The sequence below is a fragment of the Babylonia areolata genome, chromosome 18 (genome assembly GCF_041734735.1).
Source record: "Babylonia areolata isolate BAREFJ2019XMU chromosome 18, ASM4173473v1, whole genome shotgun sequence".
Lineage (NCBI taxonomy): Eukaryota > Metazoa > Mollusca > Gastropoda > Neogastropoda > Buccinidae > Babylonia > Babylonia areolata.
Window position 1 is genome coordinate 2,160,892 of NC_134893.1, and position 14,825 is coordinate 2,175,716.

Consider the following 14,825-nt stretch of genomic DNA (forward strand, 5'->3'; position numbering starts at 1 on the left):
GTGAGTTTTTGTCGTTACCGCCTAACACCCTTTCCATGCCTTGCAGCATGCCTTGTTGTCTCTAATGGCTACCAGCATGTGGATCGATTGTGTGCATGGGGCATGCAAGTGTCCACCACTCTCACGTGCATGAGTGTAATGCCAACGTTGCATGCGCGTGTGTGGGTGTGTTCCTTCGTGTGTATCGATCATTACAACTACATTTGGATTTCGTGGCCACATTCTTATGCATGATTTTTTTTTCTTTTTGTTTTTCTTTGCTTGAATATTAGTATCAAATGTAGTGATATGATTTTGTGTTGTGTTGTGTGTTTGCGTTCAATATCAATGTATTGAGATTATCTACCGATACTCTCAGATTGTGATGCTGCTTTTTGTAATCTTTGTACTATTTTTCAATTATTTGAATGGAGTTTTGTTTTCTATACCAATGCGAGCATGGCAGATTGTGCCTTCACAGAGGGTAGTAGGTAGGCTGAAGATCGATCTAGAAAATTAAAGACGGAGATCTGATATGATCACATTTTAACGAAAGACATAATTTAATAGTAATAGCGAACATCTAAATACAATCACACTTTAACCAAGGGCAGAGAAGTGAATATTCAAAAGCAGCATACAAGCGTCAGTAAAAGACAATTCTAGTCTGAAAAAAAAGATGTTCATGTGTGGAGTGTATACCATTTACATTTGAAAACAACAGTGTAAATAAAAGCCAAAGTATGATGCGAAGTACTTCCTACAAAGCCTTGTTTGTTTGTTTACGGGGGTTTTCATGAGCAGCAATGATTTTAGAATCAGATCAGTTTCCTTTCGTTTTTTTCATAATACAAATATTATGAAATTGAATGAAGACACAGACAATCAAGTAAACGCTTTTCTGCAGAAACAAATATTGGAAGTAAATTTTTTTGATAGTTCTGAATTTTGTGTTTGAATTTTGTCAGTAGTTGTTGTTTGTTTGTTTGTTTTACTGAAAAAACAACAACAGTAAAATGAATAATTTATTGTTTGATCCGGCAGGAACAATTTGTCTTTGCAACAGTTTGCTCAGGAGATGAGTTTATTCCTATTTTGGGGTGATTAATTGTTTCGTTTTTGTTGTTTTCATTGTGTGAATTTATTTTGTTCACTCAAATTTTGAGTATGGCCTTTTTTGATGATCGAATTGAAAACCAAAATAACAATATAAAAAAAGTTATGTTTTGGTTCCTGTCAGAATAGAACAGTAAAGCTAAGCCACAACGATTAGAATCTGTCACCATCTAACACGTTCTCGTTTCCCTCTGTCTTTATCTGTAACACGTACATCATACTACTTATTATACGGATTCTATTTTAATTAACGATTGTAAATGCAAGCTGGCAAAGAAATGGGGAAGAGGAGAAAGACGTGAGAAAACCTAACAAAGGAGAAAATGACAGACGAATGATAATTATTCTTCAATGTACGTCGATATCAAATAAGTGCTGTTCAACATTAAATCATGTTTGCCAACACACACGCTCCTACGCACATGACACACGCACCCACATTGGCTAGACCCACACCGCAATGAAATTAATGATAATGATCGTCATCATCATAATCATCATCATCGTCATCATCATCATCATTACCTTAATAATGATGATGATGACAAAGAACAACGTCAAAAACGATAACTCCGAGGACATGATGAGAATGCAGGAGGAGAACGGAAGTGAAGAATGGTGGAATCGTTTCTTCACAAACCCTGACGGAATGATGGTGTTGTTGATGACACACCCTGACGATGATGGTGTTGTTGATGACACACCCTGACGATGATGGTGTTGATGACACACCCTGACGATGATGGTGTTGTTGATGACACACCCTGACGATGATGGTGTTGTTGATGACACACCCTGACGATGATGGTGTTGTTGATGACACACCCTGACGATGATGGTGTTGTTGATGACACACCCTGACGATGATGGTGTTGTTGATGACACACCCTGACGATGATGGTGTTGTTGATGACACACCCTGACGATGATGGTGTTGTTGATGACAAACCCTGATGATGATGGTGTTGATGACACACCCTGACGATGATGGTGTTGTTGATGACACACCCTGACGATGATGGTGTTGATGACACACCCTGACGGAATGATGGTGTTGTTGATGACACACCCTGACGGAATGATGGTGTTGTTGATGACACACCCTGACGATGATGGTGTTGTTGATGACACACCCTGACGGAATGATGGTGTTGTTGATGACACACCCTGACGATGATGGTGTTGTTGATGACACACCCTGACGATGATGGTGTTGTTGATGACACACCCTGACGATGATGGTGTTGATGACACACCCTGACGGAATGATGGTGTTGTTGATGACACACCCTGACGATGATGGTGTTGTTGATGACAAACCCTGACGATGATGGTGTTGTTGATGACAAACCCTGACGGAATGATGGTGTTGTTGATGACACACCCTGACGATGATGGTGTTGATGACACACCCTGACAGAATGATGGTGTTGTTGATGACACTCCCTGACGATGATGGTGTTGTTGATGACACACCCTGACGATGATGGTGTTGTTGATGACACTCCCTGACGATGATGGTGTTGTTGATGACACACCCTGACGATGATGGTGTTGTTGATGACACTCCCTGACGATGATGATGGTGTTGTTGATGACACTCCCTGACGATGATGATGGTGTTGTTGATGACACTCCCTGACGATGATGATGGTGTTGTTGATGACACACCCTGACGATGATGGTGTTGTTGATGACACTCCCTGACGATGATGGTGTTGTTGATGACACACCCTGACGATGATGGTGTTGTTGATGACACACCCTGACGATGATGGTGTTGTTGATGACACACCCTGACGATGATGGTGTTGATGACACACCCTGACGATGATGGTGTTGTTGATGACAAACCCTGACAGAATTATGGTGTTGTTGATGACACACCCTGACGATGATGGTGTTGTTGATGACACACCCTGACGATGAAGGTGTTGTTGATGACACACCCTGACGATGATGGTGTTGATGACACACCCTGACAGAATGATGGTGTTGTTGATGACACACCCTGACGATGAAGGTGTTGTTGATGACACACCCTGACGATGATGGTGTTGTTGATGACACTCCCTGACGATGATGGTGTTGTTGATGACACACCCTGACGATGATGGTGTTGTTGATGACACTCCCTGACGATGATGATGGTGTTGTTGATGACACTCCCTGACGATGATGATGGTGTTGTTGATGACACTCCCTGACGATGATGATGGTGTTGTTGATGACACACCCTGACGATGATGGTGTTGTTGATGACACTCCCTGACGATGATGGTGTTGTTGATGACACACCCTGACGATGATGGTGTTGTTGATGACACACCCTGACGATGATGGTGTTGTTGATGACACACCCTGACGATGATGGTGTTGATGACACACCCTGACGATGATGGTGTTGTTGATGACAAACCCTGACAGAATTATGGTGTTGTTGATGACACACCCTGACGATGATGGTGTTGTTGATGACACACCCTGACGATGAAGGTGTTGTTGATGACACACCCTGACGATGATGGTGTTGATGACACACCCTGACAGAATGATGGTGTTGTTGATGACACACCCTGACGATGAAGGTGTTGTTGATGACACACCCTGACGATGATGGTGTTGTTGATGACACACCCTGACGATGATGGTGTTGATGACACACCCTGACAGAATGATGGTGTTGTTGATGACACACCCTGACGATGATGGTGTTGTTGATGACACACCCTGACGGAATGATGGTGTTGTTGATGACAAACCCTGACGATGATGGTGTTGATGACACACCCTGACGATGATGGTGTTGTTGATGACACACCCTGACAGAATAATGGTGTTGTTGATGACAAACCCTGACGATGATGGTGTTGATGACACACCCTGACAGAATGATGGTGTTGTTGATGACACTCCCTGACGATGATGATGTTGTTGATGACACTCCCTGACGATGATGATGTTGTTGATGACACACCCTGACGGAATGATGGTGTTGTTGATGACACACCCTGACGATGATGGTATTGTTGATGACACTCCCTGACGATGATGATGTTGTTGATGACAAACCCTGACGATGATGGTGTTGATGACAAACCCTGACGATGATGGTGTTGTTGATGACACACCCTGACGATGATGGTGTTGTTGATGACACTCCCTGACGATGATGGTGTTGTTGATGACACACCATGACAGAATGATGGTGTTGTTGATGACACACCCTGACGATGATGGTGTTGTTGATGACACACCCTGACGATGATGGTGTTGTTGATGACAAACCCTGACGATGATGGTGTTGTTGATGACAAACCCTGACGATGATGGTGTTGATGACACACCCTGACGATGATGGTGTTGTTGATGACACACCCTGACGATGATGGTGTTGATGACACACCCTGACGATGATGGTGTTGTTGATGACAAACCCTGACGATGATGGTGTTGTTGATGACACACCCTGACGGAATGATGGTGTTGTTGATGACAAACCCTGACAGAATTATGGTGTTGTTGATGACAAACCCTGACGATGATGGTGTTGTTGATGACACTCCCTGACGATGATGGTGTTGTTGACAAAACCTGACGATGATGGTGTTGTTGATGACACACCCTGACGGAATGATGGTGTTGTTGACAAACCCTGACGATGAAGGTGTTGTTGATGACACACCCTGACGATGATGGTGTTGTTGATGACACACCCTGACGATGATGGTGTTGTTGATGACAAACCCTGACGATGATGGTGTTGTTGATGACAAACCCTGACGATGATGGTGTTGTTGATGACACACCCTGACGATGATGGTGTTGATGACAAACCCTGACGATGATGGTGTTGTTGACAAACCCTGACGATGAAGGTGTTGTTGATGACACACCCTGACGATGATGGTGTTGTTGATGACACACCCTGACGATGATGGTGTTGTTGATGACACACCCTGACGATGATGGTGTTGTTGATGACAAACCCTGACGATGATGGTGTTGATGACACACCCTGACGATGATGGTGTTGTTGATGACACACCCTGACGATGATGGTGTTGATGACACACCCTGACGGAATGATGGTGTTGATGACACACCCTGACGATGATGGTGTTGATGACACACCCTGACGATGATGGTGTTGTTGATGACACACCCTGACGATGATGGTGTTGTTGATGACACACCCTGACGATGATGGTGTTGTTGATGAGAAACCCTGACGATGATGGTGTTGATGACACACCCTGACAGAATGATGGTGTTGTTGATGACACACCCTGACGGAATGATGGTGTTGTTGATGACACACCCTGACGGAATGATGGTGTTGTTGATGACAAACCCTGACAGAATTATGGTGTTGTTGATGACAAACCCTGACGATGATGGTGTTGTTGACAAAACCTGACGATGATGGTGTTGTTGATGACACACCCTGACGGAATGATGGTGTTGTTGACACACCCTGACAGAATGATGGTGTTGTTGATGACACACCCTGACGTTGATGGTGTTGTTGATGACAAACCCTGACAGAATAATGGTGTTGTTGATGACACACCCTGACGATGATGGTGTTGTTGATGACAAACCCTGACGATGATGATGTTGTTGATGACACACCCTGACAGAATAATGGTGTTGTTGATGACACACCCTGACAGAATGATGGTGTTGTTGATGACAAACCCTGACGATGATGATGGCAAATTGAGAAAATAGAGGAAACAAGACAAAACAAGACAAGACAAGACAAGACAAGACGAATTTAGAATAAAGAGGAGACAAGACAAGAAGACTTTGATATAGAGTATACAAGGCAAGAAGAAATTAAAATGAAGAGTAGACAAGACAAGAATATGTTAATAATAATAAGAAAACACACACACACACACACACACACACACACACACACACACACACACACACACACACGCCCTGCACGTACTCCCTGTGGCAGGGGTGGGGCGGCAGGGCACGGAGCAGAACGACGCCCGGGCCATGCTGTGGAGTGACGGCACGCCGGCCACTGTGGCTGTGGGCTACTGGCAGCACGGGCAGCCCGACCCCTCCCTCGGCCAGTGCGTGCTGGCACGCCTGCCCTCCCCCCAGGGCCGCGTGGTCTGGGCCTACGCCCCCTGCGAGAGAAAGTCCCCCTACGTCTGCCAGAGGTCCGCTGCCCCAAAGGGTGGGTGTTGTTTTAACAAATTGGTGAGTGGTACCCCCGAAAACGGAATATGGCTGCCTATATGGCAGGGTAAAAACGGTCATACACGTAAAAGCCCACTTGTGCACATACGAGTGAACGTGGGAGTTGCAGCCCACGAGCGAAGAAGAAGGTGAGTGGTAACTCTCTCCAGCCACAAGGCACATGACTTCAAGTCAACGCTGCTTACAGCTACCGATTCAGTGGAACAAACACAGACACTTCCTCCAAAAAAGGGAAACACCGGGCTTGTCCTTGTACCGATCATTTGACATATACACACAGCAGCTTTTCTGTCCGGGTGTGTATTGTATTTCGGTGGTTGTTTGTGGTGATGATGGTTGTTGTCGTCGTAGCCGTTGGTTGGTGAAAGAGTGGGCAGTGTTAGAGGGATGAGGCTGGTTAGAGAGAGGTGTGTAGTGAAAGAGTGGGCAGTGTTAGAGGGATGAGGCTGGTTAGAGAGAGGTGTGTAGTGAAAGAGTGGACAGTGTTGGAGGGGTGAGGCTGGTTAGAGAGAGGTGTGTAGTGAAAGAGCTGACAGTGTTAGAGGGGTGAGGCTGGTTAGAGAGAGGTGTGTAGTGAAAGAGTGGACAGTTAGAGGGATGAGGCTGGTTAGAGAGAGGTGTGTAGTGAAAGAGTGGACAGTGTTAGAGGGGTGAGGCTGGTTAGAGAGAGGTGTGTAGTGAAAGAGTGGACAGTGTTAGAGGGGTGAGGCTGGTTAGAGAGAGGTGTGTAGTGAAAGAGTGGGCAGGGTTAGAGGGGTGAGGCTGGTTAGAGAGAGGTGTGTAGTGAAAGAGTGGACAGTTAGAGGGATGAGGCTGGTTAGAGAGAGGTGTGTAGTGAAAGAGTGGACAGTTAGAGGGATGAGGCTGGTTAGAGAGAGGTGTGTAGTGAAAGAGTGGACAGTTAGAGGGGTGAGGCTGGTTAGAGAGAGGTGTGTAGTGAAAGAGTGGACAGTGTTAGAGGGGTGAGGCTGGTTAGAGAGAGGTGTGTAGTGAAAGAGTGGACAGTGTTAGAGGGGTGAGGCTGGTTAGAGAGAAAACTGACAGCGTTGGTGAGGTTAGGTTGGACAGCGAAAGGGGAGCGGTTGGAAGCAAGAATTTTGTTTTGAGGGAAGGAGAGAGTTTGAAAGTAGTTCTGCCTTTCTGTCTGTCTCTGTCTCTGTCTCTCTCTCTGTGTTTTCGCTTCGTTCTCCTGACTTCTTCCTCGCCCCCCACCCCCCCACCCCTACCCCTCCCTTCCACCCCCGCGCCCCCCACTCCCACCCCCACCCCTCCGCCCCTCCCCAGCTTTTCTGTCCTGACTACAGGTGGGGGGTGTTGTGTTGTGTGTCTACAGGGTCCTTCCACTGCCACAACGGCCACTTTGTCCGGCAGGGTCTGGCGTGTGACGGGGAGGATGACTGTGGTGACGGGTCAGATGAAATCAACTGCAGTGAGTGGGTCACGTTGACCTTCATCGGCGTTTGGCTTCGTCGTCGTCGTCGTTGTTGTTGTTGTTGTGTTGTTGTTGGTGGTGGTGATGTGTCAGCTTGGCAAACACGTGTGTTTGAAGTTCTTTAACGCACTGCTGGTTACAAACAGCGACATGTCTATTCACGTTCATGACAGTCGTGTTTAATGTGTGTGTGTGTGTGTGTGTGTGTGTGTGTGTGTGTGTCTGCGCGTGTGTGTGTCAGAGGGCACTTGCCCTTGCCTATGTTGGCATGGGATGGACGTGTGTGAAGTGGAGAGGGGGGTTGGGGGGAGGGCAAGAAAATTTGCGAATATGAAATTTTCACCACGTGCTTTTCCAGCGTGTGTTTGAGTGTAAATGCACGTGTTGGCAAGTTCTCAGCCACTGGACTTAGTAGCTCTGTTTGGCCGGGTGGGCTATATCTAGGAAGCATGGCAGAGTTACACCAGCGATCTTAGAAGTGCTGAGTTGGCATGAGAACGTTGCGAACGTTCCTAACGCTGCTACGTTGACAGATTTGGGAACGTTCTAATTAACGCTACACACTTTGAGCTTCAAAGATCGCTCACACAACGCAGCCCAGGTCCAGCTCACTGTTGGTTTTTGTATTTATAAATATATACAGAGAGAGAGAGAGAGGGGGGGGACTTACATAAAGATAGAAACAGAGAGAGAGAGAGAGAGAGAGAGTTATTACAAGTGCTCGGCTGGGAAGTGTTACATGCACCAGGACTGGGGAGTTGTGAACGTACTGATTTGCAGATAACCGCTGTTTGATTGATTGATTGATTACAAGTAGTCAGTTGGACATTATGATATTCATCACGACTAGAGATGTAAATGTACTGTTTGCTGACAACCAGAGTTTTATTTATATGTTTATTTGTTTATTCATTTATGTATTTATTATTCATGCATTTATTTTATTTATTCATTTATTCATTCATTCATTCGTTTATTTGTTCAGCCATTCGTTCATTCATGCTGCAGACAACCGGTGTTCCTACCACGTACGGAACCAGCAGTCGGGCACCATCATTTCCCCCAACTCGCCCAACGTCTACCCCAACAAGAGGACCTGCCGCTGGCTCATCGAGGTGCAGCTGGGCTATAACGTCAAGCTGGAGGTCGGTGGACAGAGCAGGACCCAAGTGGTCAACAGCTTGACCTTAATCAAGGGATTCTGTTTTGTGCATTTGGGTCGTTAGAATCAGTTCTACGTCAGTGATGACCAATATCCAGGGCTTTGAACATGTCCTCCCATATCCCGGTATCAGTATGTCGTTGTCCTGCCATGTCCCGGTATCAGTATGTCGTTGTCCTGCCATGTCCCGGTATCAGTATGTCGTTGTCCTGCCATGTCCCGGTATCAGTATGTCGTTGTCCTGCCATGTCCCGGTATCAGTATGTCGTTGTCCTGCCATGTCCCGGTATCAGTATGTAGTGTTGCTGCCATGTCCCGGTATCAGTATGTCGTTGTCCTGCCATGTCCCGGTATCAGTATGTCGTTGTCCTGCCATGTCCCGGTATCAGTATGTCAATGTCCTGCCATGTTCCGGTATCAGTATGTCGTTGTCCTCCCATATCCCGGTATCAGTATGTCGTTGTCCTGCCATGTTCCGGTATCAGTATGTCAATGTGCTGCCATGTCCCGGTATCAGTATGTCTTTGTCCTGCCATGTCCCGGTATCAGTATGTCTTTGTCCTGCCATGTCCCGGTATCAGTATGTCGTTGTCCTGCCATGTCCCGGTATCAGTATGTCGTTGTCCTGCCATGTCCCGGTATCAGTATGTAGTGTTGCTGCCATGTCCCGGTATCAGTATGTCGTTGTCCTGCCATATCCCGGTATCAGTATGTCGTTGTCCTGCCATGTCCCGGTATCAGTATGTAGTGTTGCTGCCATGTCCCGGTATCAGTATGTCGTTGTCCTGCCATGTCCCGGTATCAGTATGTCGTTGTCCTGCCATGTCCCGGTATCAGTATGTCTTTGTCCTGCCATGTCCCGGTATCAGTATGTCATTGTCCTGCCATGTCCCGGTATCAGTATGTCAATGTGCTACCATGTCTTGGTATCATGCCATGGTGCTGCCATGTACCGGTATCAGTATACCATGGTCCTGCTATGTACCGGTGTCAGTATGCCATGGTCCTGCCATGTCCCGGTATCAGTATATCGTTGTCCTGCCATGTCCCGGTATCAGTATGTAGTTGTTCTGCCATATCCCGGTATCAGTATGTCGTTGTGTTGCCATGTACCGGTATCAGTATGTCGTTGTCCTGCCATGTCCAGTTATCAGCATGTCGTTGTCCTGCCATGTCCCGGTATCAGTATACCATGGTCCTGCTATGTACCGGTATCAGTATGCCATGGTGCAGCCATGTACCGGTATCAGTTAACCATGGTCCTGCTATGTACCGGCGTCAGTATGCCATGGTCCTGCCATGTCCCGGTATCAGTAGGTCGTTGTGCTGCCATGTTCTGGTATCAGTATTCCATGGTCTTGCCATGTACCGGTATCAGTATGACATGGTGCTGCCATGTACCGGTATCAGCATGACATGGTCCTGCCATGTACCGGTATCAGTATGCCGTGTCGCACTGTGGGTATGAAGCAAGCCGTCACAAGCAGGGGGTGTGCTGACTGAAGTGTGCAGGCAGTGCGGAGTGGAAGAGGAAATGAAGCCTTTTACCCCCCGCCCCGTTCCTGATAGACCTGCCTTTGTCTGGCTTTCACACTGACTGACTCTCAGGCCTCTCTGTCCTTGTTTGTGTCTGTCACTTGTCTGTCTGTCTGTCTCTGTGTATGTGTATGTGTCTGTGTGTCTGTGTGTTTGTCTGTATCTCTTTCTCTGTCTCTCTCTGTCTGTCTCTCTCTGTCTCTCTGTGTCCCCCTCTCTCTGTGTGTCTCTGTCTCTGTCAGCTCTTTCTCACAGGCACACACAGACACAGACACAGACACACACACACACACACACACACACACACGCACACTATTTCGCGCGCACACACAAATGGTTGCAGTCTCCCCATCCCTTCTCTTTCTGGTTCCCCCCCCCCTCTCTCTCTCTCTCTCTCTCTCTCTCTCTCTATATATATATATATATATATATATATATATGTGTGTGTATCTCTCTCTGTGTCTGTCTGTTTGTCTATCTCTATCTCACTATTTCTCTCTCTTTCTCTCTTGTAATACATCATCATTTAGAAAGAGATGTGTCAACACTAATTGTGATCTGCATCAACAGAAGTCTCAACATACTCCAGAATGTTAATTGGTGTGTGAATGTCTGTTGAATACAATGGTCTGACTGTTCACCTTGATAGTGGTAATGATGCATAGTTTAATATTTACTACGGTAGTTCCGGCGTCATATGTGTCTGCTCACAGGTTAGAAAGATAAAACAACCATATGTCTTGTTCTTGACAACAAACAAAATAATTAGATATAAAAAACAAAACAACAAACAACAAAAAAACAAAGAAACAAGAAGAAAAACCCTAACTTTAACGGCATCAGTGGTGACGGACAAGCTTCTGCTCTGTCCTGACGGTACTGTGCATGCAGTGTACAGAATACTTTATTACGTCAACAAGAGAGAGTCACATTTGGTGTATGCCACGCAAACAATATCCGAGCTTCAAGTCAATCACTATCCATATATAAAAGACAAAATACTTAAATATCAAGAGAATACAAACCTCAAACATCACATACATGGATTTCATCTTCATATCGTTGCAGTTCAAGACGTATCGTGTTCATGTCGTTGCAGTTCAAGACGTATCATCTTCATGTCGTTGCAGTTCAAGACGTATCGTATTCATGTCTTTGCAGTTCAAGACGTATGGTCTTTATGTTGTTGCAGTTCAAGACGTATCGTCTTCATGTCGTTGCAGTTCAAGACGTATCATCTTCATGTCGTTGCAGTTCAAGACGTATCGTCTTCATGTCGTTGCAGTTCAAGACGTATCGTCTTCATGTTGTTGCAGTTCAAGACGTATCATCTTCATGTCGTTGCAGTTCAAGACGTATCGTCTTCATGTCGTTGCAGTTCAAGACGTATCGTCTTCATGTCGTTGCAGTTCAAAACGTATCGTCTTCATGTCGTTGCAGTTCAAGATGTATCGTCTTCATGTCGTTGCAGTTCACGGCGTTCAGGACGGAGGCCCGGGGGGACGAGGTGCTGGTGCTGGCGGGAGGGAAGACAGTGAGCACGTCCCGCCTGCTGGGCCGTCTGTCCGGGGACCTGTCCTCCTCGCTACCCTCCTTCACCAGCAACAACAACTTCCTCACCCTGCTCTTCTCCACAGATGACACCATGAGTGACCAGGGCTTCAAGGCCCAGTTCTCGGCAGGTTAGAGGGGTGGGGGTTGGGGGGATGATGGGGCGTTATGGTGCGTGTGTGTGTGTTGTGTGTGTGTGTGTGTGTGTGTGCTGCGTTTGTTGGTATTCTTGTCCTTTTGTTGTCATTATCATGATTAGTAGTAGTAGTAGTAGTAGTCGTAGTAGTATCATTATACTTATTATTGTTATATCATTATTATTATTATCATCATCATTATTATAATAAATAGTATCATGACTACTACTGCTACTACTGACATTTACATAGCGTGTATCTTCGGTCAGAGACCATACCCTGACTGTTTCACACACACTGTGTCGTGTGCACAACACGATGCCTGCCCACGGTGCTTCACACACACTGTGCCGTGTGCACAACACGATGCCTGCCCACGGTGCTTCACACACACTGTGCCGTGTGCACAACACGATGTCTGCCCACGGTGCTTCACACACACTGTGCCGTGTGCACAACACGATGTCTGCCCACGGTGCTTCACACACACTGTGCCGTGTGCACAACACGATGTCTGCCCACGGTGCTTCACACACACTGTGCCGTGTGCACAACAGGATGCCTGCCCACGGTGCTTCACACACACTGTGTCGTGTGCACAACACGATGTCTGCCCACGGTGCTTCACACACACTGTGCCGTGTGCACAACAGGATGCCTGCCCACGGTGCTTCACACACACTGTGCCGTGTGCACAACACGATGTCTGCCCACGGTGCTTCACACACACTGTGTCGTGTGCACAACACGATGCCTGCCCACGGAGAGCTGACTGACAAGTGCCTCAAGTTCCCTTTTATTTCCTTACATTTCTTGCACGAACAACCACCCCGAATCCTATCTTTTGTTTCGTTGTATTTCCTGTATGAACCATCCCCAAACCCACCTTGTTCACACAAATGTTTGATCAGCGTATTGTTAGCAAGCAAGAGTGTTGAAAGCACGAGAGAAAAGACCATGAAGAAAGGGCCGTGTTCTCTGCACTGCAGTCAAGGCTGACGACTTCCCTTCACGCAAGCTGCTGACCGCCACGGACACGGCCAAAGAGCTGACGTCACCGCTGTACCCGGGGAACTACCTGTCGTCACAGGACTACACGTGGATTGTCACGGCGGAGGAGAAAGTCCAGATTGTCACCCTGCAGGTCAGTCACCATCATCATTTTTTTATTATTATCATTATCATTGGATTTTTTCTTCAAACATTTCTTTATATTTAGACACAGGTTTACATGTACAAATATGATTTTAGTACATTGGGAAGCTACAACATTGTGTTGCTCTGAATGCTGATTATTCCTTATCAAAACAATACGGAGAGAACAATAGATATCATTCGTACACCGATCCATGACGTAACACAATGCTCAATGTACAACAAATAATAACAGGTAGATCCATAAGTATTCATTCACACATCGACTCCATGTGATATTGTAATTCTGAGTTTGCATCAAGATGATATAGGCTGATCAGTAGACATTCATTCACACATTGATTCCAAGCGATAGAAGGAAGTTCATTCCAATCGCAAGGTCCAGAAACAGAGAAAGAACGGCGGCCAATAGTCGAGTGTTTGAATCTGGGTATGCGTAAACAGAGTGGATCCGAGGCCGATCGTAGTGAGCGAGATGGAGTGTAGAGGTGAAGGCAGCCGCAGAGATAGGAAGGGGCAGTTTTGTGAATGCATCTATAACATAGAGTGCTGATCTTGTACTTTATTCGGTGTGAGACAGGGAGCCAGTGGAGATGTTTGCAAAAGAGGAGTGATGTGCTCAGATCTTTTCTTTCTGAGGACGAGTCGGGCAGCAGAGTTTTGTATGCGCTGAAGGGGCTGAATGGATGAAGCAGGCAGACCAGACAATAGAGAGTTACAGTAGTCAAGGCGAGAGAGAATGAGAGAAACGACAAGTCTAGATGTTTGCGTCAGTGGATAGATATTTCCGGACGGCACTGATGCGTCGCAGTTGACAGTAGCAGGACTGACATGTCTGACTGATAAATTTTTGCATGGACAGTGTATTGTCAAGGACAACACCGAGGTTCCTGACTGACGTGGAATGCCTAGTTTACAGAAAAATAACTTTATGGGCAGAACAATGAGTATTTATTTACACATTGATTCCCTGTGATATCATAGCACTTTGCTTTCATCAGAATAACATGATCAACATTGTTGTTGTTGTTGTTGTTGTTGTTGTTCTTCTTCTTCTTCTTCTTCTTCTTCTTCTTCTTCTTCTTGTTGGTGGTGGTGGTGGTGGTGGTGGTTTTTGTTGTTGTGTTGTTGTCGTTTTCATCATCATCATCATCACCTTCATCATCATCATCATCATCATTATCATCATTATCCATTACACTTCCTTCCTCTCTCCCCTGCACACATACACATACACACACACACGCGCGCGCACACACATACACACACACATACACACACATACGCACACACACACGCGTGCGCGCGCGCGCACACACACACACACACACACACACACACACATACACATGCAGACAGACATACATACAGACAGACAGATATATCATTTCCTACTTTATACTTAACGATGAGGTGCCTTGGCAGGGTCGGTGAAGGGTTGGACTTGTGACCCTGTGTTCACCAGTCATCAGGTTCGTGGTCCATCACCATGTTGTGTCCTTGTGATCCTGTGTTCACCAATCATCAGGTTCGT

The 14,825-nt window shown here is 46.3% G+C and overlaps 1 protein-coding gene across 1 annotated transcript in view; it reads left to right on the top strand.

Moving 5' to 3' along the window:
- Window positions 1-14,825, top strand: part of LOC143293161 (uncharacterized) — a 212,381-nt gene that overhangs the window by 61,862 nt on the left and 135,694 nt on the right. Inside the window, exons 5-9 of the mRNA XM_076604084.1 lie at window positions 6,068-6,295; window positions 7,652-7,747; window positions 8,759-8,895; window positions 11,920-12,130; window positions 13,126-13,280. Of these exons, the coding sequence (XP_076460199.1) occupies window positions 6,068-6,295; window positions 7,652-7,747; window positions 8,759-8,895; window positions 11,920-12,130; window positions 13,126-13,280 (827 nt within the window). The remainder of the gene's footprint in view (window positions 1-6,067; window positions 6,296-7,651; window positions 7,748-8,758; window positions 8,896-11,919; window positions 12,131-13,125; window positions 13,281-14,825) is intronic.